The 23928-nt window shown below is 46.0% G+C and overlaps 1 protein-coding gene across 3 annotated transcripts in view; it reads left to right on the top strand.

The window, feature by feature from the left end:
- The window catches only part of SPTB (spectrin beta, erythrocytic), a 128862-nt gene that overhangs the window by 34579 nt on the left and 70355 nt on the right, over nt 1-23928 (top strand). For all 3 annotated transcript variants that reach the window (XM_081509918.1, XM_081509921.1, XM_081509920.1), the window contains exon 2: nt 22900-23098. In XM_081509918.1, the coding sequence (XP_081366044.1) occupies nt 22951-23098 (148 nt within the window). In that variant the 5' untranslated portion in view covers nt 22900-22950. The remainder of the gene's footprint in view (nt 1-22899; nt 23099-23928) is intronic.

Below are 23928 nucleotides of genomic sequence, written 5' to 3'. Positions count from 1 at the left end.
CACACACACACACACACATGCACACAGATGCACACACATACACACAGCTCCTCTGCCCTGAGGTTGTGGCTAGAGCTCCTGATGTCCTCTTTCACCTTACCAAGCAGAACTAGAGCAGATTGGAATTTGATTGTTGAGTTGACTTCTTTCTTGCTGTCAGCCTTCAAGAATTTGAAGGATCAGTGAGACAAAGGCCCAGTTTAAACAAGCCATGCATGTATATGGTTCATGCAGTCCCTGACTACACTCAGTTACAACATCTCCTTGTCATCGTCTTATTGTAAGGCAATCATGAGTTCCTTGAAGGCAGGAGATACTGTCTGTCTTTCCCCGCAGTAAGCAGCCATAAGCCCTGAAGGTGCTCGGTAACTATTAATTGAATTAATCAACTGCTACAACACAGGTGCACACATTTATCTGCCTTGTGCTTTCATCCCACTATAGATACAACTTGTGCATTCAGCTGCCCCAGGAGCATGGCTTCCCCACCCCCACCCCCATATCTGCAGGGCTTTCTGCAGCTGCCTGTCATCTAGTCCCCTGTAGCTCCACATGTTCTGCAGAGTGTGAGGCCCCACCAGTCCTCTTACACACAGCTCATGTGATACATACACCAACTTTGAGGGTCTCTACAACCCCCGCTTTCTCTCCCTCCCTCAGGGTTTCCTGACCCTTCAAAGGGTTTTAAGAAGAATGAGGTCCACCTCCCACTCCACTTCTGGGGCAGGGTTTTTAATTACCGTGTGGGCTTTTGTTCTGTTGTTGAGATCAGGCTTCTCAGTGCAGGGAGAAGGGAATTCCAGTCATCCTGACGCATTTTAATCAAGTTACTTACCACAAGTCAGGAGTAACAGTTCTCTGCTTTCATTCTGATCACAGCAGGTGATACAGGGAAGAAGCAGCTCGAATTTCACTAGGTGCTTTAAGCCATGGCTGCAACAGTGCTTTACGGTGGTGGTTTTCCATCTTTTAAGAACTATTCAGCCAGTAAACATTTTATCTCGACTCCATGATCTACCAACTTTATGCATAAAACGTAGTTCTGTGTTTTTGAAAAACAATCAACATTGGCCCCAAATGTCTGACCGTGAAATATATTTAACAAATGACAAGCACACATGAAAAACCAAAGTGCTAAACTTTAAAGAGTCAAAAATAATTTGACTCAGAAATGAAGGGAGTAGATGAGACTGTTACTGAGTCCTTGTTTCCCAATGTTGGAGATGCACATGGTACCCCTTGACCCCGAAAAGCAATAACTTCACATTGTCAATGGCTGTTGTGCTATGTCGCTTCAGTCATGTCCAACTCTTTGAGACCTTATAGTTACAGATTACTTTGGATCTTTCATTTTCCAGTGTTTTTGCATGTCTGTGCATCCCTCTGACCCTATTGACTGTTGCCCGCCAGGCTCCTCTGTCCATGGGGATTCTCCAGGCAAGAATACTGGAGTGGGTTGCCATGCCCTCCTCCAGGGGATCTTCCAAACCCAGGGATCAAACTCACGTCTCTTACGTCTCCTGCATTGGCAGGAAGGTTCTTTACCACTAGCACCACTTAGGAAGCCTGTCAAAAGCTCTTACCTTGTGGCAAGTCTGATGCTGGATGATCCCATTGCCTCCTGATACTAGTGTCATAAAAAGAACTACGGGACAACTTTCTTCTCATCTCTAGAATCCTACAGTTTGGTAAAACTTTAAGAGCACACAGTGCTCAGAAAATATTTGTGGAATGAATGAATGATTCAGAGATGGCAAGTTTTGTTCTCCTGGTTGCTGGGAAAGAGGAGAGTGGCACGTATTTTATAATAGGTTGACAGTTTCCAAAGACACACAGACCACTTGTGCCTTGCAGTCAGTGTCTGTTCTATGTTCATGAGCTTTCTGTACGTGTTCACAATATATGTATCAATAGTTATGCAAAGTTATTGATGTTTGGCGGGCTAAACAGCTACTTCTGTTCAAAGCCAAATGCTTGTTGTGTGTGAGTATTTTCTGATAAGGATGTCCACACACAGTGGGTGTAGCAAGCTGTGTAGGTACAAAGAGAGATAAGTTGGGGAGTGGGCTAATTCTGCCAAGCCCAGATAATGGGCCGGGGCTTAGAGGAGTTCACTTCATATTGGGAGCCCCGGGCTGGTTTGGTTATGGGTTACTTTGGATCTTTCGTTTTCTAGTGTTTTTGTGTGTCTGTGTGTCCCTCTGTCTCTCTCTTTTACAAGGGGGTGTTATATGTAGACAGAGGTCTACATATAATAGCTCGAGGTCTCTGGACATCCAGGTCTTATATCTGGTTGGGTTAGTGACCTGAAATGGTCAGGCCTTTACGAGGAGCAGTGTGCTTGCCTCTTCTAAAGTGGCTTGCTGTGGTCACTAAGGGAACAGGATGCAGACAGACTTCTAAACACCAAGAGGAAATCTTAGAGCAGGTGGGATCCCCGGAACGTGTTTTAAATGTATTTGGGGTAGAGGTGGGATGTGGTGTCGGGGAGAATAGTAAACCTGACTTTTATGCACAGGAGGTGTTTCTATAATGGGAGCTCGAGTATCATCTTCACGTTTCTTTTTGACTGAAGCCCTGCCAGGTGTCAACATGGATTACTGGACTGTTAACAAAGTTAAAATTTACCATGAGTGGCAATTCATCTTCAAGTTATGCTGTTAGACCAGAGTTGGACCAGTTGTGGGTTGCACCTCACCCCTTGCTTCTGCAGTTGTGTGACCTGGGAAAGTCCCTGAACTCCAGTAAGCTTCACTTTCTTCCTTTATAAAATGGAGAAAGTGGAAATTACTCACAGCTGGTTTCATTATCAATACACTCCTATGTAGGCCTGACATGTAGCATAATGTGTCTCATGTACTGAGTCATCGCTGAATACATGTGTTACTGTTTTTGTTATTGTTGTTATCGTTATTGTTCTGTGATGGTGTTCTACAAACATTTGTTGTTGGAGATACAAATTCCTATTGTGCGTTGGGACCTGATCTCTTCCCATGAATAGCTAGAGGTCTGGCGGCATAAAATGCAGGGAAAGGGTTTAGATGGGGAGAGCTGTGGACGGTTCACAACCGAGGGCATTCATTCACTGGTAATCAAGGGTAACTGTAAAAATAAAGGAAGCTGGGTTTTCTAGCCCTCATTTTTACATAGAAACTCTTGCTAAGCAACTCTTGGCAGGCACCACTGTCACTTATTCATGTGAGGACAGTCTACTCAGCTTGGGGGCACCATTTTGAGGATGGGTAGACTGCTATTGTTGGATCTCCACTGCAGCCTCTTTTGTTGGATTTTCTAAAGGCCTGGCATATAACACTTCTATAATTAAAAAATGATCTAGGGACTTCCTGGCGGTCCAGTGGTTAAGACTTTGCCTTCCAACGTAGGTGGTCTTCGATCCCTGGACAGGGAAATAAGATCCCACACACCTCAGGGCCAAAAAACCCAAAACATAAAAACAGAAGCAATACTGTGACAAATTCAGTAAAGACTTTCAAAATGGTCCACATCAAAAAAATCTGCTAAAAAAATCTAACAAAACATATTGGATTGGCTAAAAGGAAATATACCAAATTAATAATGGCCCTGTCCTAGGCTGCTCTGGGATGGGAGGTTGGCTGGTGGTGGTGGGGTGGAATGGTTGAGGTCAAGGCATGGGAGCTAATGCTAGGAGAAGATGGTTAGTGTCAGTGCTCTCCATGCCTGCCAAGTGACCCAGGGTGGGGAAGCTGCCCAGGTAGGGCAGGCAGCATCCCCCTCTATGCAAAGCCACTCTTGTCTCACAGCCCAGCTCCTCAGGTTAGTTTGACAGCTGATGGCCTTTATCCAGAGAAGGCAGCTTGAGCAAGCCAGAAACCTGTCCTAACTCTCAACAGAATGTCACTCCCATCCCTTTCTTCTAGCCTGAGAAGTAAGGATTGTGATGGAATAAGGGCATTGTGATGGGCTGTGACCAAGTAGAAATGAGAAAGTCAGGAAGTTACCGTTGTGTTTGTTGTGAAGAATTGTGATGAATATTCAAACACTGATTTTATCCCCACCCCCACCCCATGGAATAAAGACATCTTTCCCTTCTTTGGAAGGAAAGAGGGGGCGTCAGATGACAAATCTGGAGTGGGATCAGCAGGACTACTCCGCGTCCCTTCCCGAGTCTTTGACACGCAGGAGATGGTTGCCTCCTCATGTCTGCTCCCGGCACCATCAAAATTTAAGAAGTGCAAAAGTATAGCCTGCTTGTTTTAATCAGAAGTCTGTCATCCAGCATTTAGAGTATCTGCACAGATACCAAAAAGGGCGAGATGGCCAGTCCCTGAGTAGATGCCAGGTAAACACTGGATAACATTTCTGATGATTAAAGAAACCCTCTACTTCTGCATATCCCTGGCTTGAAGTGCCACTAGTAGAGGCGGGGGAAGAGTAGTTGCTGTTTTCTTCCTGGAGAAACTGAGGTACAAAGAGGGGCAACAATTCATTCTTCCCGGTTGTGAGACCAGCCACAGACCTGGTACAGCACACACGTATTCAGGGCTGCACTCCGAGCCAGGCATTCTGTTAAAGACTCTTAAATACATCATTTCATTTGATCCAAACAGCAGTGCTGTGAGGTGATGATTGTTAATTCCACTTTGTTTTTATTGGTATATAATTGCTTTACAATGTTGTGTTAGTTTCTGCTGTACAATGAAGTGAATCATCTATAGGTATACATATATCTCCTCCCTCTTGAACCTCCCTCCCACCCCCCAGATCCCACCAATCTAGGTTGTCACAGAACACTGATCTGAGTTCCCTGTGCTGTACATAAGCTTCCCACTAGCTATCTGTTTTACACATGGTAGTGTATATATGTTAGTACTACTTTCTCAATTTGTTCCACCCTCCTCTTCTCTTCCTATGTCCACAAGTCCATTCATTGCATCTATGTGTCTATTCCTGCACTGCCAACAGGCTCATTAGTCCCATCTTCCTAGATTCCATATATATGTGTTATGATACTTGTTTTTCTCTTTCTGACTTACTTCACTCTGTATGACAGACTCCAGGTCCATCCACATCCACAGGTCCATGCAAATGACCCGGTTTTGTTCCTTTTTATGGCTGAGTAATATTCCATTGTAAATATGTACCAATCTTTATCTATTCATCTGTCGACAGACATTTAGGTTGCTTCCATGTCCTGGCTATTGTAAGTAGTGCTGCACTGAACATTGGGGTACACATATCTTTAACCCCATTTTATATATAGATGAAGAAACAGAAGCTTAAAGAGTTTAAAGAAATGGCCTAAGGCCACACAGCTAGTGAGTGGCTAAATCTGGGGTCATCCCATGGCTGCCTAACTCCAGATGTCCCCAGCCACTGGCGTGGCACTGCCTGGTTCACTTTCCCAAGTCAAAGTCACCTTAGTCTACTATTTCTGGACTAAATCCCCTGTGTGCTGCCCTATGGTTCTTTCTGGAAGCTGGCTCAAGCCCTTAGAATGGTCGAGTATTGCTACCATGTACTTGAGAATGTTGAGGCACAGCTAGTTTTGGAAGCTGCTTGCAGACTATTTTAGCAATGACCACTCACTTCTCCACACTGTTCAGATGACCTCCCCTGGCTTATGTGTCCACCACCCTGGCCACACACACGCGCCTCCCTGGGAACGGCGGGCACTTGGCACCTCTCGCTGCCCTGGCCCCAGCCAAGATATTTGGAGTCAGGCCTCTTTAATAAAGGAATGTGGTAGCGGTTCCTTTGCAAGCAGCTCAGCCTGATTACGGGGTGAGGCACTGACGTACTGTCCAGTTGCTGTCCAGTTCCGGGTAGCCCACTTCCAGTGCTCAGAACCAGGGGTACCCTGGCCTCGGCTGCTTTCAGGTGATAACATTTGCCGCGCTCTTTAATAGATGGGCAGAGAGTGTTATCAAGCTGCAGCACCTTGGAAAACCTGCAGAAACCCTCTTCTGGCTCCACACATTGGGTTTCCCTTCTTCTGAAAATAGATGGATGTGTGTGGTGTTAAGGAGGGACTCTTAACTTAGACTGCAGCTTCAGAGAAGAGCTGGGGGATTAAAAACAGATATTTCCCTTCCAATGCTGCCACTGGTTTGTCCTGGGAAAGTTACCCCACCTTGCTTTCCTGTCATCTCTGCGTCTGTGAGGATTTGAGGGAGAAAGGTGCTTGGAGATCCTCAGAGGAAATGTGGATTTGATGCCCAGTAGAGGCCTGGTGTATTTGTGTTTTGAAATCTCAGGGTTGGATTAACTGTGACCTTAAAAGACCTCGTGGCCTCCCAACATAGATCATCTTTCTTTCCTGTTGCCTTCCTTGATGTTCTTGTTGCCTGGTATTGAGCCGGGTGTGGAAGAATCTGTCCCAGATGATTTAAAAACTGTTTATAGGCACCCTGCTCCTTTGATGTCTCATTCCTTCCTGCAGAGGGCTCAAGTCAAGCAGGGCTGTGATCACAGTGGTTAAGGGCAGGGACTCTGAGCCTGATTGCCTGAGTTTGAATCCTGGCTCCATCACTTGCTGGCTAATGGACAGGGGCAAATCACCAAACTCTCGAAGCCTCAGTTTACTCACCCATAAAATGGGGATAATAAGGGTTATAAGCAAATGAGACCTAAGTAAACTTAAAAAATTTTGACACAATGAAAAGGCAACCTACTGAATGGGAGAAAATATTTGCAAATGGTATAACTGGTAAGGGATTAATATCCAACATATATAAACAGCTCATACAATCCAACATGAAAAAAAAACCCCAAGAGCTTGATTAGGAATATGCAAAAGACTTGAACAGACATTTTTACCAAAGAGCACAGGCTGATGGCCAACAGGCACATGAAAAGATTCTCAACATCACTAGTCATCAGGGAAATGCAAATCAAATCATAGTGAGATATCACCTCATATCTGTCAGAATGGCAGTCATCAAAAAAACAAAAATAACATGTTGACACGGATATGGAGAAAAGGTAACCCTCTTATACTGTTGGTGGGAATGTAAACTGTTGCAGCAATTGTGGAAAACAGTATGGAGGTTTCTCAAAAAATTAAAGATAGAACTATCAAACTATCATATTATCCAGCAATTCCACTCCTGGGTACATAGCCAAAAGGAACAAAAATATTAATATTGAAAAGATATATGTTCCCCGATGTTTGTAGAAACATTATTTACAATTGCCAAAGTATGGAGGCAACCCCAGTGTCCATCAACAGAAGAGTTGCTAAAGAAGATGTGGTAGATATAGATACACAATAGAATGCTACTCAGCCATAAAAAAGAATGATTTGCCATTTGCAACAACATAGATGGACTTGGAGGGTATTACACTAAATGAAATAAGTCTGACAGAGAAAGAAATGTATTGTATGATATCTCATGAGTTTTACAAGTATTTTCTCCCAGTCTGTGGCTTATATTTTCATTCTCTTAACAATATCTTTCAAAGGGCAGACAGTTTTATTTCTGATGTCAAATTAATGAGTTCTTTTCTTTTATAATACTTGATCTTTTATGGCTCATACTTTTGGTGTTGTACCTAAAAATATTTTGCTTAACCCAACATTACAAAGATTTTTCTCCTGGTTTTTTTTCCTAGAAGTTTCAGGTTTTACATTTAGGTCTATAATCTATATTGAGTTACCCTCAATATGTGTTGTGAGGTAGAGTTTCATTTTATTTTTCATTTGATGTCCAGTTGTTCAACACCATATGTTGAAAAAGACTACCCTTTCTCCGTTCAATTGTTTTGACACCTTTGACAATAATCATTTGCTTATTGATCCTGGACATGCTTTGTTCTGTTTATACTTAAGTATTTCATGGCTTTTGGGGAGTGTTTTATTCAACTAAAAAATGTTGAATTAATAAACAATACCAACCTACCTGTGAATGCTTATCTTGATTCTGTAGTCAGATACAAGATGCTAGAATAGTATTGGAAAATTCATCAAAGTTCTTGGTTATGGTCAGGCCAGCGGTGAGGCTAAAAGGTCTGAGTATAACTCTGCTGCTGCTGCTAAGTCACTTCAGTCGTGTCTGACTCTGTGCGACCCCATAGACGGTAGCCCACCAGGCTCCGCCATCCCTGGGATTCTCCAGGCAAGAATACTGGAGTGGGTTGCCATTTCCTTCTCCAGTGCATGAAAGGGAAAAGTGAAAGTGAAGTCGCTCAGTCGTGTCCGACTTTTAGCGACCCCATGGACTGTAGCCTACCAGGCTCCTTCGTCCATGGGGTTTTCCAGGCAAGAGTACTAGAGTGGGGTGCCATTGCCTTCTCCGGAGTATAACTCTAGAAGGTAGGAAATAGGGCCTCATTCTGCATGTCTCTTGCTAAGTTCTTTAACTCTGTATGGTTCCTTTTCCCACCCAGGGTCTGCCTCCTAGCACAGATCATTCATTGAGTTAAGGCTACACCTTTCAGGGGCTCTCTAGGCAAAGCTGGCTTTCCCTGTAAGTATAATACACAGTTGCCTCCCTCACACAATTTGAATGTGCTGAGTGGCCTGTCCAACCAACCGCTTATCACCTATTTGTCTGGTTTGGCTCCAACGTTGTATCTTTTGTATCCATCCTTTGAATAAGGTAATCTATTTTCATAAGGTACTTATGAAAATGAGTTTCCTGGGAGAGATACTCTGTCTCTTGAGAAGGTAGCTACATCAGTTTCAATCAGTTAACATGTACCAATTGAGTCCCTACCATATGCAAGGCAAAAGTCCCTACCATATTGAAGGCAAAAGGAGAAGAGGGCAGCAGAGGATAAGATGGTTAGACAGCATTACCAACTCAATGAACATGAACTTGAGCAAACTCTGGGAAATAGTGGAGGACAGAGAAACCTGGCATGCTGCAGTCCATGGTGTTGCAGAGTCAGACACAACTTAGCGACTGAACAACAGCAACAACCATAGGCAAAGACTTTCAAGGTGGAAATGGCATCCTTCTGTTTGCAGAGTTTACTGTAATAAGGAATTAGGTTGTCAGAGTCAATTTCGAAGGGATGAAAGTAGGGATGGAAGTAGGTCTAAAGGAGGAATTAGACTTGAGTCATTAGACTCAATAGAGGAACCTGGTATTAAGGGAGGTTGGGAAAGCTTAGATGCTTGAAGCAGAGTTGAAAGGGAAAGACAGTTACAGAAGGGGCAGAGGGGTAATGGCAATAGACTCCATTGACTATGAACTGTTCTTTTTGCTGTGAGAGTGTGTGTACTGAGCAGACTCAAAACTTGATACTGAGAGAAACTGCATTTTTTTGTAAATAAGAATACCTTGGGGTTATAGGGTACTTTGTAGTTTATACGTCATTTTCATATAACTTTATAATATCTATACAATAGCTTTATATGGTAAATGATGAGTATATTGATTAGGGCATTGTAACTGCTCTAATAAAGAACTGTAAAATAGAATGTTACTTCTGGCTCACATCATAGATGAGTAACTGAGCATAAAGTGTGGAGGAGACTTTGTTCCCCATAGTCATCCAGGAAAGCAGGTTCTTCTCATCATGGCCCTTTAGTCTTGACCTTGAAGTGGTGTCACTTGTGCTCATTCAATCACATAGTCACACCTAACCATAGGGGTGACTGGAAGATGCCTCCAAGCTGTTTGTAGAAAGAGTGGAATTCAGCCATTGTGAGGCCTGATCCTGTGCATAGAAGCACAGGGTATTCCCATTTTACAGATGGGGAAACCAAGGTACAACATGGGTGAGTGACGTATAGATAGAAGAGCACACAGCTACTAAGTTAAGTATAGGAGTTAGGATCTCAACCCGGGTCTGCTGTTTTGATAGAGCAGGCACAGTAATACTAACAGCAGCAAGAACAGTAATAATATCTAATAGTTTGTGAGTGTGGGCACATATAAAATGGGACAGTATATATTGGGTTGGACCAAAAGTTCATTTAGGTTTCTCCATGCTAGTTCATGGAAAACCCGAAGGAACTTTTCAACCAACCCAATGTAATGGTCTTAGTAAATTCCAGGTTCCCTTCCTCGCCTTGGGCTTTGCTGCATAGTCCAACAGAGAGCCAAGTCCTTTTCCTGAGGACCGTGGGCAGCAGAGTGACTGCATGAGCCAGCAGTGGGGGCTTCCCCATCAGCAGCACCCAGGGAAGAAGGCTGAGTGGATTCCAGGAGACCAGAGGTGCTCTCCCTGCAGGCTAGGGGATCATGCACAGGAGGGGCCAGCCCTGTGGGGGCCGGAAGAGGCTGCACTTGCCTTTGCTGGGAGACAGGAGCCTTGCCAGCAACTTCCTGTGTGTCTCCGGGGGACGGCCCAACTGCGTCAGGCTTGTGCCCTGGGCAAGGATGGGGAGTTCTTCCAGCCAGCTCCCATTCCCTCTGGAGTCCTTGTGGGCCTGAGCAACTTCTAAAAGATTAATTTTAATTGAATTATTTGAAAAGCTCTAATGTGAATGAATACCAAATTGGCACCCATAACTTATATATTATTTATACATTCAGCTCTTAAAGTAGCTCTCTTTGTTTGGGTAGCAGAGCTGTATGGATAGAAACCATTCTGTGACTGACATTTCTGTGACACAAGAAAGAATATCTAAAAGACTTCTCAGCTGAGTGGGGTGTGGTGTCCCTGTCTAGATGAGTTCTGGGTGAGAGGAGGCTGCTTTCATCAATGTTTTCAGTTCTGGGTGAGAAGAGGCAGCTTTCATCAGTGTTTTGGGTAAGGAGATTGAGGTGTGGGTTGAGTCAGAGCCGCTCTGAAAGGTTTCAAGATGGGATCATAGGAGCTGGGCCCTGCTGCCACTGCCTGCTCTTCTGCCAGCACAGTCCTACAAAAGAGGACTTGATGGCAGGAATGTGATGTTGAAGCAGCAGGGGCAACAACGAGACCGTCAGGACCAGCCTGCATCCACAGCACTCCTGTACGTGCCACATTTCCAGCCTCTTCACCACCTTGGCCTCCAGATTGGTCATCCAATAGCATGTCCTCTGCAGAAGCTGCTCTTAGCTCTTCAGGAGCCATTCTTGGCATTTCTCACTTCTCACCCATTTGTTCAGCATCTTCTAGCCTCATTTTATGTTCCCAGAGTTATACTGGGCAGTTGGGATGAAAAGAATGAATAAGAATGTCCCTGGCTTCAAGCAACTTATTATCTATTGGGAAAGACAGAAAAAGAGATTATTCTCCTAGACCATGGCAAAGTGTTCTGATGACAGTGAGGGGAGCCTGGAAGACGTGCCCCCACCTACTGCCACTGCAGGGGACGCGCGAGGAGATGGGGAGCTTTCTCAAAAGAAGTGAGGCTGAGATGAGTTCAAACGGTTAAAAAATTACTATAAAAAAGAGGGAGTGTGTTTCAGGCTTACGTGCATAGATGGGTGCGTGCTCAGTCATGTCCAACTATTTGTGACCCTATGGACTATGTGACCCTCCAGGTTCCTCTCTCCATGGGATTTCCCAGGCAAGAATACTGGAGTGGGTTGCTGTTCCCTTCTCTAGGGGACCTTCACAACCTAGGGATTGAACCTCTGTCTCCTGCAATGGCAGGCAGATCTTTTACCACTGAGCCACTGTTTCAGGCTTAGGGAAAAGTATATGCAACAAGGTGTCCAGAGAGAGCTGGGGACCTGAATCGAGTTTGTTATGACTGGAAAGTAGGATTGTGGAAGTAGGGAGGGTTGGATAGAATAGTATTCAAGTAGAGGATAAATCACGAAGGGCTTTGACTATGATTTATATGGGTTTTAAACTTCCTTCTGAGATAGAGAGGAACTACTAAAGTATGGAAGTGACATCATATTTATATTCCAAGATGATCTTTCTGACCACAAGGTAGAGGATGGGTTGGGAAGGTAGGCAAAAGAGCAAACGTGGGTACAAAGAACTCAGCAGGAAACCACTAGACTTCAGATAACAGTGGTGAGAAGTGAGGGGGAGCAGTGGAGACAGAGAAGAATGGAGATTTGAGAGACACTGAGGACCTTAGTTGATGAGATCGTGGGTCCTATCACCCCAGGTTTGAGTTTGGGCCATTGGGATATCAGTGGACTAGAACCATGGCTGTAAGGACTGGGATGGTGATAGATTCAACTGGGGATAATGTTGAGTATGGATAATGTTGAGTTTGAGTGGCCTGTGGTCCTTCAGGTGGATGTTCAGAAGGCAGTTGAAGGTGATAGATGGGAATTGAGGAGACAGACTTGGAAGTCATTTGCATGAGGTCATTTAGGTCATGGAGGTGCCGGAGATAGTCTAAGAAGAGTGTGTAGACAGAGGAAGAGTGGAGGGACCTCAGGATAGAGCTCTGGGGAACATCACCATCCAAGGGACAGTCGGGGAAAAGTAGCCCACAGAGCAAACCAAGGAGGAAAGTCCGGAGAGATAAGGGAGAACGAGGAGCAAGTCCTGGAAGACAAAGGAGGTGATTTCAGGAAACTTGGGGACCACCAACAGACCCTAATGCTGGGAAAGATTGAGGGCGAGAGGAGAAGAGGACGACAGAGGATGAGATGGTTGGATGGCATCGCCAACTCAATGGACATAAGTTTGAGTAAACTCTGGGAGTTGGTGATGGACAGGGAGGCCTGGTGTGCTGTGGTTCATGGGGTCACAAAGAGTCAGACAAGACTGAGCAACTGAACTGAACTGAACAGAGCCTAAGCCTGCCGAGAAGTCAAGATGAAGGCCTGAAAAGCATCTTCTGTTTTAAGGAACTAGGAAGGGAGGTGTCCATGAATAGCTTCAAGAACTGATGGGGGAAGCCAGCTTTCAATGCAATAAGGAGTGAGTTAGGTATGGGATGAGGAAGTTCTCATGAATATGTTATAGATAAATACATTGTATCTATTTTTACTTTAGAAGCAGAGGCTTCATCATACTTCTCAGTTCATTGTCCTCATTTTTTTAGTCAGGGCACCTCTCCTGATTGGTTGGTTGGTTTCCTTTCATCTCCATTTCTCTAACTCCATCTAGAGGCAACCATTTGCATGCATTTAAGAGTTTTCCTTTTGTTTGAATGGCTTCCCTGGTGGCTCAGCTGGTAAAGAATCCACCTGCAATACAAGAGACCTGGGTTTGATCCTTGGGCCGGGAAGATCCCCTGCAGAAGGGAATGGCTACCCACTCCAGTATTCTTACCTGGAGAGTTCCATGGACTAGTGGGCTACAGTCCATGGGGTTGCAAAGAGTCAGACATGACTGAGCTACTAACACTTTGAAATTATGTCAGTGGTGTGCTATAAATCTCATTCAGTTTGTTTTATCCACTATTTTTAAGGTCATCCATGTGTACATTCATCCCATTTTACTGTCCATCCCCAAGTGATGGACACACAGTTTTAATTCACCTCCCCACCACCACAGTCAATGCTGCAGTGAACTTCCCATCATATGTCCTCTTTTTTGACCTGTGTGAGAATTCCTTCAGTCTGTATGCCCTGAACATACATATCTACATAGATCTACATTAGATATGTATGTAGATACATACATACCTACAACCTGAACAGGGTTGTAGATATGTAACCTGACTGAGAACTACACATTGGCTTCCAGAATGGCTGGGCCAGTCCACATCCCCACCAGCAAACAGTGTACAAGGTGCCTGCTCTGCACGTCACCATCTTGTGTTATCTAGTTTGATAATGTTTGCTTCTAGTGTCTCCTTATTTTAATCAGCATTTCTTGGTAGCTAATGAACTTGAGTATCTCTTTTTAGGGTCTTAGCCTCTTGGATTTCCTCTTCTGTAAATCACCTGTTCTTATTCTTGGCAACTTTGTCAAGAAATTTGACTTTGAAAGGGAGAAATGAAAGGATGACAAGGAGGAGTTTTATTTAAGATGAGAAAGACTTGAACGTGTTAAAATGAAGATGGAAGGAAGAAAAAACTAAAGACTCATCTTCCTCCCAGGTTGGGAAGAATGGCTAGAAGAAAAGATGGTGAAGATCTGGCCTCACCAGGGATTAAAAATGAGACTAGGGGAGGGAGTGGAACTGAGGAGGAGGAGTCAGCACACAGATTAGCAGCAGCTTTCCCTGAGCCCACCTGACTGCCCCCTGCACTTGATGGTCATAGGAGCAGTGTGGGATCCATGGAGCTGAATAGAAGGGGAAGCTTCTAGGAAAATGCTACATTATGTTTCTAAATGTGTGAAAATAGTATCTGTTTTAAATTGCCGGGAGAGAGGAAAGATGCCTGAATTTCAGCATATGGGTTGCTGACAAATAAAGTTGTAGAAACACATGACACAAAGGTGGGAGTGCAGGACGTGTGGACCCTCTTGGTTGGAGCAGAGTTAGCATAAGAGAGCGTATGTGCTCAACACCGAATGGCAAAGAACTCTGGGTTAGAGTGTGCATCGGAGAGTTGCTGAAAACTATGGAACAGAGGCGAGTCATTGTGAGGAAGGCGGTGCAGGATGGATCGAAGAGGTTGAGTGCAGACAAATTTAGACCATTACCCATGTCCTGGTGGATAACGATTAGGGCCTGGAGTGAAATGAAAGCTTTAAGAACATAAAGATATAACGGATAGAAGACACTTCACAGAGGCTTAATGACTGGCTGTGATGATGAATCAATATTGAATAAGTGCTCAATGCATGTAAGTGGGCTGTGTGAATGCTCAGTGAATGGATCAGGAATAAGGTGGGATAGAGGATCCAGAGTTTGAGCTTAGGTCTTGAGGAGGAGGAGAATATTCACTGAGCACCTCTATGTGCCGAACACAGTGCTAGGCACTGCAATACAATAATGGATGAGACAGGCTTGGCTGCTGCCTGCAAGGAACCTATAGTCTAGGTAGGGAGAGGCAAAAACAAAGGTAAACTGACAAATGCATGAGTGATTACAGTTATGGCGAGGGCTGTGAAGAGGTCAAGCAAAGTGCCCAGACTGGGGATGACAATGGACTTAGCTTATATGGCATGCGTGGGGAGGACTTCCACATGGGAATGTTCCCTAAGGGGAGGCCTGAGGAAAGAGGAGGAGCCAGACATGCAAAATGCTCCAGAAAGTATCCCAAGCTGAGGACATGGTGTGCACAAGAGCCAGAGCTGGGGGGAGTGACAATTGAGAAGAATTGAAAGGAGATTTGCAGGATGCAGTAAGTGGTGGTGGGAGACTGGGGTGGGGAATGAGCTTGGAGCAGGAAGAAACCAGACCATGCTGGGCGAGGACTATGGTAACATAACCTTACTGCCATGATCACACCTAACATAATTGACTATAATTCCTGGTCATCATCCACTCTTCAGCCCATAATTCAGATACCCCTGTTTGTCTAAAAACGTGTTTGGGAGTGTTTTGATATTGATTCAAGTTCCAAAGTATGTGATCCATTCATTGTTACATCTCCTGAGTCCCTGTTGACCTACAGTAGTCCCTACCCTCTGCCTGTTTTTCACTCTATTTGTTTTTTTTTTTTAATTAGTTTATTTTCTATTTTTTAACTTTACAATATTGTATTTGTTTTGCCATACATTGACATGAATCCACCGTGGGTTTACATGTTTTCCCCTTCCAGGAGGGATGGGATGTGGAGGGAGGTGTTTTTCACTCTATTTGTTTTAATGCCATTGACTTGTTGAAGAAGTGGAGCCAGTTGTCTGCAAAATGACCCACCTCCTGGATCTGTTTCTTTATTTCCTCATGTTGTCATTTAACTTGTCTCTTCAACATATATTTCCTGTAAATGGAAAACTAGTTCTACAGACTCGATCAGATTGAGATTCAACTTTTTTGGTAAGAATGTCATAGGCCATGATACTCTTCATATTGCCTCATATCTGGAGACACAGTATCTTATTGTCTTATTCTTAATGATACTAAAACTCATCGCTGAATTCAAGTGTTGCAAACTTGATCTTGTATAATTCTCCATCAACCTGTTATCTAATAGTTTCATTTTTCCTCATCTTTTCCAAATCAACTGTTTTATGAGAAATATCTCAACTATAGTTGTTGTTGTTCAGTCACTAAGTCATGTCCGACTCTTTGCAACCCCATGGACTGCAACACGCCAGGCTTCCCTGTCCTTCACTATCTCCCTGAGTTTGCTCAAACTCATGTCCATTGAGTTAGTGATGCCATCCAACCATCTCATCCTCTCCTGCCCACTTCTCCTCTTGGCCTCAATCTTTCCCAACATCAGAGTCTTTTCCAATGAGTCAGCTCTTCGCAATTATTTCAACCTATTCTTTTTAAAATTTATGTTATTGAAGTATAGTTGATTTACAATGTGTTAATTTCTGCTGTACAGCAAAGTGATCCTGTTTTACATATGTATACATTCTTTTTCATATTCTTTTCCATTGTAGTTTGTCACAGGATATTGAATATAGTTCCCTGTGCTAAAACAGTAGGACCTTGTTGTTTATCCATTTTATATTTAATAGTTTCCGTTGATAATCCCAGACTCAGAGTCCATCCCTCCCTCACTCCCCTCTCCCTTAGAAACCACAATCTGTTCTTCATGTCTTTGAGTCTGTCTTTTTGGTAGATAAGTTCATTTATGTCATATTTTAGATTCCATGTATAAGCAATACCATATTGTATTTGTCTTTCTCTTTCTGACTTACTTCACCTAGTATGATAATCTCTAGGTTTATCCATGTTGCTGTTAATACAAGTGGCATTATTTCATTCTTTTTGGTAGCTCAGTAGTATTCCATTGTATATATATACCACATCTTCTTTATCCATTTATCTGTCAATAGACATTTAGGTTGTTTCCATGTCTTAGCTGTTGTGAATAGTGCTGCTGTGAACGTAGGAGTGCCTGTGTCTGTTTGAATAGTTTTATCAGGATATATGCCCAGGAGGGGGATTGCTGGATCATATAACCAGCAATAAACCAAAAAAACTCTATTTTTGGTTTTCTAAGAAACCTCCTCACTGTTTTCCAGGATGAAAATTTACATTCCCTACAGCAATGTAAGAGGCCTCCCTTTTCTCCACAGCCTCTCTAACACTGACAATTTGCAGGCTATTTGATGATGGCCATTCTGACTGGTGTGAGGTGGTACCTCACTGTAGTTTTGATTTGCATTTCTCTAATAATCAGCAATGTTGAGCATCTTTTCATGTGCCTGTTTGCCATCTGAATGTCTTCTTTGGAGAAATGTCTGTTTAGGTCTTTTGCCTATTTTTTGATTGGGTGTTTGTTTTTATTGTTGAATTGTATGAGCTTTTTATATATTTTGAAAATTAAGACCTTGTTGGTTGCATCATTTGCAAATATTTTCTCCCAGTCTCTAGGTATTTTAATCTATTCTTGACTACTTCAAATGTTGAGACCATAGTACCTCCCTGTGCAGTTTTCATCAGAGAAGAGAGAGGTAACTAGGAAAGTCTTCATGGAAGAACAGAAATTGGGCATTCAGGTTTTCAATTTGATGACTTTAGAATTTGCTTATTTGTGGGGAGGAGGCCAGTGGCTATCTTGAAAGAAGTGAGTTGGGAGAGATAAGAAGTAGGACGAGGTTATAATATCTTTCTGTAAATGTAGATATTAAGCTCAAGAATCAGGATAGAAGATAATCTTTAAAAACCATGTAGGGACTTCCCTGGTGGCCCAGTGGTAAAGACTCTGCATTCCCAATGCAGAGGGCCCTAGTTCGATCCCTGGTGGTGGAACTAGATCCCACATGCCACAACTAAAAGTTTTTTTTTTTTTTAATGTATATTAAGAAGATCACCTCTCCCCTTGCCTTTAATCATTCCCAGTAGACATTTGGCTCTGTGTTGGATGTGAGGTGCTGATAGGTGGTGTTAAGATAGAGGGTTGATGGGCCAATCCCTGTATCAGAGCTGGACAGCACCTGTTCCCCAATCAAATCCCTGTAAGAACTGTTGGGGCCAGGATCCCACCCCTCCTCCCCATCCAAGCAGCTGCAGCATGACTAAAGCCAGTTCTTAGTAGGAGATTTTTCCATGATGAAGATGGGAAAGTTGTGACATGTGGGCCTGAAATCCCTGCCTGGTGATAGAAACTGGAGCAGAAGGGTCTGGGTAAAGCCTTACCAAATAGTAGTGGACCAGAGTGGCCAAGATGTTGCAAATGGGTGGGGATCCTCGATGGTGGCCACCATGGAGAGGAATCTTGCTTGAGACTTTAAGAACCCCCAAACCATACCCTGCTAATGATGAACTGGCAGCCAGGCTGGGTTGGGATAGGAGCTGTGGAATGTGGGAAAGCAGAGCATGCTCTGAGGAGAGGCAGCGGCTTGGCCCAGGCACTGCTGGTGATGTCCAGATGCAGGAATGGTCATCCACAGGTGGCACACTTGTGCCTCGCTGTCACCCCATGGTCCCCAAACTCCCCTGCTCTCCTGTGCTGGGAGCCATGGGCTCAGCCTCAGCCATACTGAGACTGAGCCATAATTTCTAGGTAGAGATGTCTGCTAGACAGATGGAGGTGCCAGACTGGAGCTGGGGGATGGGGAGGCGGGTGGGGGTGGAGATAGATTTCGAGTACTCTGCACTGGGCGTCTCACTGGTTCTCGTGCTGTTTTAGTGTTTATGTATTTATTCTTTAAGGGGTCTGTGAATATGCAGTGAGATTACGATCAAAGGGAGTAGAGGAATGTTCTGTTTTGGTAAAAAGCATTGGCAGGAAGGTTCCAGGGAAACTTTAGGATTTAATCTTCTGACCTGGGTTGGCATGGTACCAGAACATGTTAAAAGCAGGCTAGAGGTAGCATAAAGGGGCAGGACAAAATAGGAAGCAAGTAAGGGGTCAAATCTTATAGCTAAAGACAAAGATAGAGAGAATCTAAGATCTCTGCTTATAGAAGACTGTATTTAAGCTATTGCAATAGCCTGTACCTGTGACCCTGCTAAGGAAACACAGCATCAGCCTGTATTTCTTCCATTTCTCACTCCTGGGCTTTGTTACTGCTCACGTTTGTGTGGTGGTTCAGGGAAGAGGAGATGGGGTGCAGAGAGGAAGAAAAAAGTATCCATCCTCTTCTGCTCAGATACCATGACAGCCACTTCCTGGGTTCCTACCCACCCCAGGGATTAACAGGACATAGTACATGGGGTTGAAATTCCGAGGCCTAACACCTGATCTCAAAAGCAGATGGTCCCTAGGCACACCAGAAAAGGGTGGAGCTGTGGGTTGCATCAGTGATATTGTGAAATCCATTTCCCAGGCAGGCACTCGTTATGCAAGTGAGTGTGCTGTGTAATTGCATGAGCTTTTCAGTACAGAGCTGTGGGCAAGTTTTCTAGCGACCCATCCCATCCCATTCAAAGTGTATCCTGGAGTCATGGGGTGACAGAAGCCTACTAGGTGAGGCTGAGCCTCAAATTGCGGTTTTAGGGACAGACTTGCTCAGCTGCTTGTCAGGCTGGCAGATGGACAGGGAAGACGGATTCTCCTGAACACGGACCAGAGAAGACCCACCTACACTCTGGTGGTGGGTCATGAGAAGGACTTCTAGGGGGCTTCAGAGTAAACTAGGGAGTAGATGGACATGGAACTACTTCTTATATCTTTTTTTCCTAGATTTGCTGGCAGGGAAGTGAGGTGCAGTTTAGGGCCTGTTTTTAGCCATTTAATTGCTGTCTGCCATACTTAGGGCTCAGATGGTAAAAAATCTGCCTGGAATGTGGGAGACCCACATTCAATCCCTGGGTCAGGAAGATCCCCTGGAGAAGGGAATGGCTATCCACTCCAGTATTCTTGTCTGGAGAATTCCATGGACAGATGAGCCTGGTGAGCCACAGTCCATGGGGTCACAAAGAGTTGGACACAACTGAGTAACTAACATACTCATGGAGGGCCAGTCTGACTGCAGAGATTACTTATATCCTTAAAAACATGACGGAATTGCCTCAGCTCCAGCTTCCCCTCCAGTACCAATTTAAACGTCATTTTCATTGCCCCACATTTGGTTAGGTGTTCCCACCATGTGTCCCCAGCATATGCTATTCTTTTCAGTCATAGTGGTTTCTTTATTGCCAGGCCTTGCAAAGGACATTGTAGCGGTTATGGGTGACCCTGGGTTGAATTTGTTTTTAGGCAAGTTTTGCTTTGTTTTCCTGGAATCACCATCTGTAGCTTTCCTTTTTTTTAATTTTCTCCTCTTCTGCCTCTCACACCCGATTCTCCCCTCGCCCCTGAGCACACCGGCCCACCCCGACCCCCTTGGCCATCTGGGCAGGCCGCTGGGGTGGGCAAGGCTGAGGAGCCAGAGGAAGGGGGCCTTTCTTTAGTTTCTGAGTCTCTTTCCTTGGTGTTTGTCTTTGGGGACCTGACCCTTCTAAAGAAAAAAGAAAAAACAGCTTGAGTTGTGTGTTTAGACACGCACATGTGTTTTTTCACGTTCTGGCAGAGCCGCTGCCTGGCTGTTACCTCCTCCTGAGCTCTGGTCACAGGAGGCAGGGCGGGTTTAAGCAGGATGAATGGCTGTCGAGTGGCTGCTCCTCTGCACCCAGGGCCATCAATCTTGTCTTGAACGCCTGGCCTGTTGGTCTGCCCGCTCAGGCTCATCTTTCTGGGGCAGACTTATTTACGGAGCCACGGCAAAGGTAATCTCACTCCCCAGGCCCCACAGCCGGCCTGGGCCTCGCTCAGCTCAGCTACTCTTAAAAATAGCCTGAGATGAGAAGGAGAGCCAGGGTCCGGTTACCTCCTGCACGCAGGATCTGATCTCATCTCCCTGCGTGCGTCTGGCAGCTCAGCCCAACTCAGATGATCAGCCTGTTTGTCCTGCCCCGCTCACAGCTCCAAGCTGCTGGTGATGTCCCTTAAGGGGTCCCTCCCAGCCACCTCTGCCCGGCCGGCTGAGTGGGACATCTCAACCCTGGAAGCAGCACACCTGACTGTGGAAAATGACAGGTTGTCAGAAGGGGCCAGGGTGTTCTGGGTCCCAGGTCTGGAATCACAGGGCGGACCTGGTGGGGTGATGGCTGACTCCCCCATCTTTACCCTCCCCTCCCCCAGTAGCAAACATCTTGGCAAGCTCTGGAAGCTGAGGAGTGCCCTCTGGCCCCCTGGGCCATGTTCTTTCCTCACCTGCTTCTTTAAAATCCACCTGCCTGCTCGAAAGGGGTACAGCAGCCCCTTCCCAGCCAATAGCCATCATTCCCTAGATGACCTTGGGGAGGCCTCATCCTAGCAGGCCCTGGTTTCCTCCCTTGTTCAATTAGGGTGGATAACTCTGGCTCCAGTCTTACCTGGAAGGGATGTGGTGGGATTGATTAGTCAGATGAGGGAAAAAGAGCCTGAAGGGATTCTGTCTGAAAAACAAGGGCCCTGGTGCTGCAGTGATGCTTGGGCTGGTTAGCTTGCTTCATTTCTTCCTCAGACACACGTCTGCTTGGGTGGCTGAGTGTGTGTGTTGGATGACTGTGTGTGTGCGAGCGCGCACGCTCCTGGAGGGAGTGGCTTACCTCACAGCTCGCTAGTTGTCAACACTTGTCATTTGTCTGCCTCACAGCCTCCCCACCCCCGCCCCCTTTTGTCCTCTTGGATAGGAAGGCTCTGGGCTCCCTGTTCTCTTTTACAGACTTGATCTTGGCGTCTCTTAAGCTCCCTGGGGGGATGGCTGAAGGACAGGTACAGGTTAGGCAGTTAATACTGAAGGGAAGCCCATCTTGCTTCAACAGCCCAGGACATCAGGTCCCAGCCTGGCTGCTCTAGCCTCCCTCCCTGACCTTCTCTCCCTGACCTTGCCCTCATCCTCCAGCTACATCATAAGATTGCCAAATTTTGCCACACCCTTTCTCACCATCAGAACTTTGCACCTGCTCTTCATTCCTTTTTTTGGACTCGTTCCCTTCCATCTTCCCTTTATAGAATACCTCCAAGCTTCCTCTAGGAACCCGCTTAAATTCTCTTTCCCCTGACACCCAGCGTCCAGCATGTGTCTCTCACTCTACCCTGTTCTTTCCCAGATGTGGCACAACATCACACCTTATTGTACTTGCTTCTTTAATCATCCTGCTTGCTGCCAGGATATAAGCTCCATGAGGACAGGGCCCTTCTGTCTCACTCATAAAGTGCTATGCCTGGCATAGCACCTGCCACCTCGTAGGGACTTGGCTCATATGTGAATTAATCATGAATGAAAGCATAAACGTGATACATGACAGGCGAGTGAGGACCCAGTGGTCCTGCCGCCCGTGTGCACAGCATGGATGAACACACACAGCTCCGTTGTCTGTGGGATCCCCTCGCCACCCCACCCCACCATCATGCTGACGGCCTCAAGGGACAACAGGCTGATCTGGTTCCATGGTCTGTCCTGAGATGCAACCAGAGAGCTTGTCCAAGCACCTGGGCACACTTCAGAGAAGGCAAAAGCAGGAGCCAGCTCTCTGACTGTTGGCTGCAGGCCAAGAACTCGGAGGGCTCTTGGGAGCCTCTGGGAGGAGTTAACGTTCCCCAGCGCAGCTTCCGGGCTGGTGGCACCAGTGGCATCTCAAAGCTCATGCTCGCCTCTCTCCCCACTGATTCACGTTTGAGTCAGACTCCACCAGCTCCCAGCTTCTCCTTCTCCTGCCCTGTCCCCACCTCCCCTCCAGGTTGGGTCCCCAGGTCATAGGGTAGTGCTGCTCTGCCCAGTTCGTCCCTGCCAGCCTCTGGCTCCCAGGAGAGCCACCTGCCTCTGTGGCGGTAGCAGCGGGTTTGGAGGAAGCGGGCTTGCTGTGTCCGACATCTCCACCTGCTGGCCGTCCTGACCCTTGCTGCCTGCAACCCTCTGTCCCCGCTGGCACTGTCCCGGTTACTGTTGCTGCTGCTTCTGCTGCAATATTTTCTACCAGGTGACCCAGTGACCCCTGGTCAGCTGTGGCTGGGCACAGGGCACCATGTGCTGTTCCCACAAGGATCTGCTCCTATCAGCTGCTCCAAATAAGTTTCCCCTGAGACTAAGTCCGAGGGGCTGGGTGCTAACCCTCTGACTGTGTTACTGTCTCCCCACCAGGGACTCTTCCATGAAGACTGAGGCAGGCGTAGCTGCGGACAGCCTGCTGACATGACATCAGCCACGGAGTTTGAAAACGTGGGCAACCAGCCACCGTACAGCCGGATCAATGCCCGCTGGGATGGCCCGGATGATGAGCTGGATAATGACAACAGCTCAGCCAGGCTCTTTGAGAGGTCCCGGATCAAGGCCTTGGCAGGTACTCTTTGGGGCCGTGGGGGTTAGGACAGCCGCTCTCCTAATCCCGAGGTTCACCGCCCTCCTGCCTGTGATGAATCCCCTGGGTGTGTTGGGGTGAGCCCTGGCAGGGAGGCGATGGAGACATGGCCACGTGGCTCAGAGGCCAGGACCCGTTGGGAGTGAGCACAGAGCAGGCAGCCTCTCCTCCCACATGTCCTCCACTTTCTTCCAGGCGGGAGGTGGTGCCAGGTGGGCCCTGTCCTCTGCCTGTGCCCTGAATGACCTGTGGCCGCAGTCAGAAGTAAAGAAGAGGTCTGGGCGAAGGAGCCTGTGAGGGGTGGGTCAGCCGGGCAGAGAGGCGTGGGCCTCATTCTGTACCTTGATCTCCTGCCTGGTCATGCATGGGGGAATTCTCATCATCTCCTCTGTGGCCCCAAAAGGAAAAAGGGTGATTCATTAGGAAATGGAGGACAGATAAGATCTTCCCCACACTGCCTCAGAGAGGAGGATTTTCTGGACTAAACCTCTTATACTTAAACTGGAATTAGATTTTTACTTAGGAGGTTCATAATGTGTGTGTGAGAGAGGGAGAGGGAGAGGGAGATCTTCAAATCTCTAGCAGATATGGCTTCTCTCTCCCCTGCTGGCTGAGATCTGATTCTGAGATTTTTTTTTCAAACCCCCACCAACCACTATGACCATTGTCTCCCTGGAGCCTGTCCCAGGGTAGCTGTGTTCTGACCCTAAGTCCTCAACCAATAAAGAAAGCTTAGGTCCTGTGGTGGAGGTGGTGGCTTTATCCCAGGAAAGGGGTGGATTCCTTCACCTGCTCCATCAGTGACTGGCCCA

Source organism: Giraffa tippelskirchi, chromosome 7 (assembly GCF_054371585.1).
Source record: "Giraffa tippelskirchi isolate mGirTip1 chromosome 7, T2T-mGirTip1v1.2.pri, whole genome shotgun sequence".
Lineage (NCBI taxonomy): Eukaryota > Metazoa > Chordata > Mammalia > Artiodactyla > Giraffidae > Giraffa > Giraffa tippelskirchi.
This window is presented reverse-complemented; position numbering and strand designations above follow the sequence as displayed.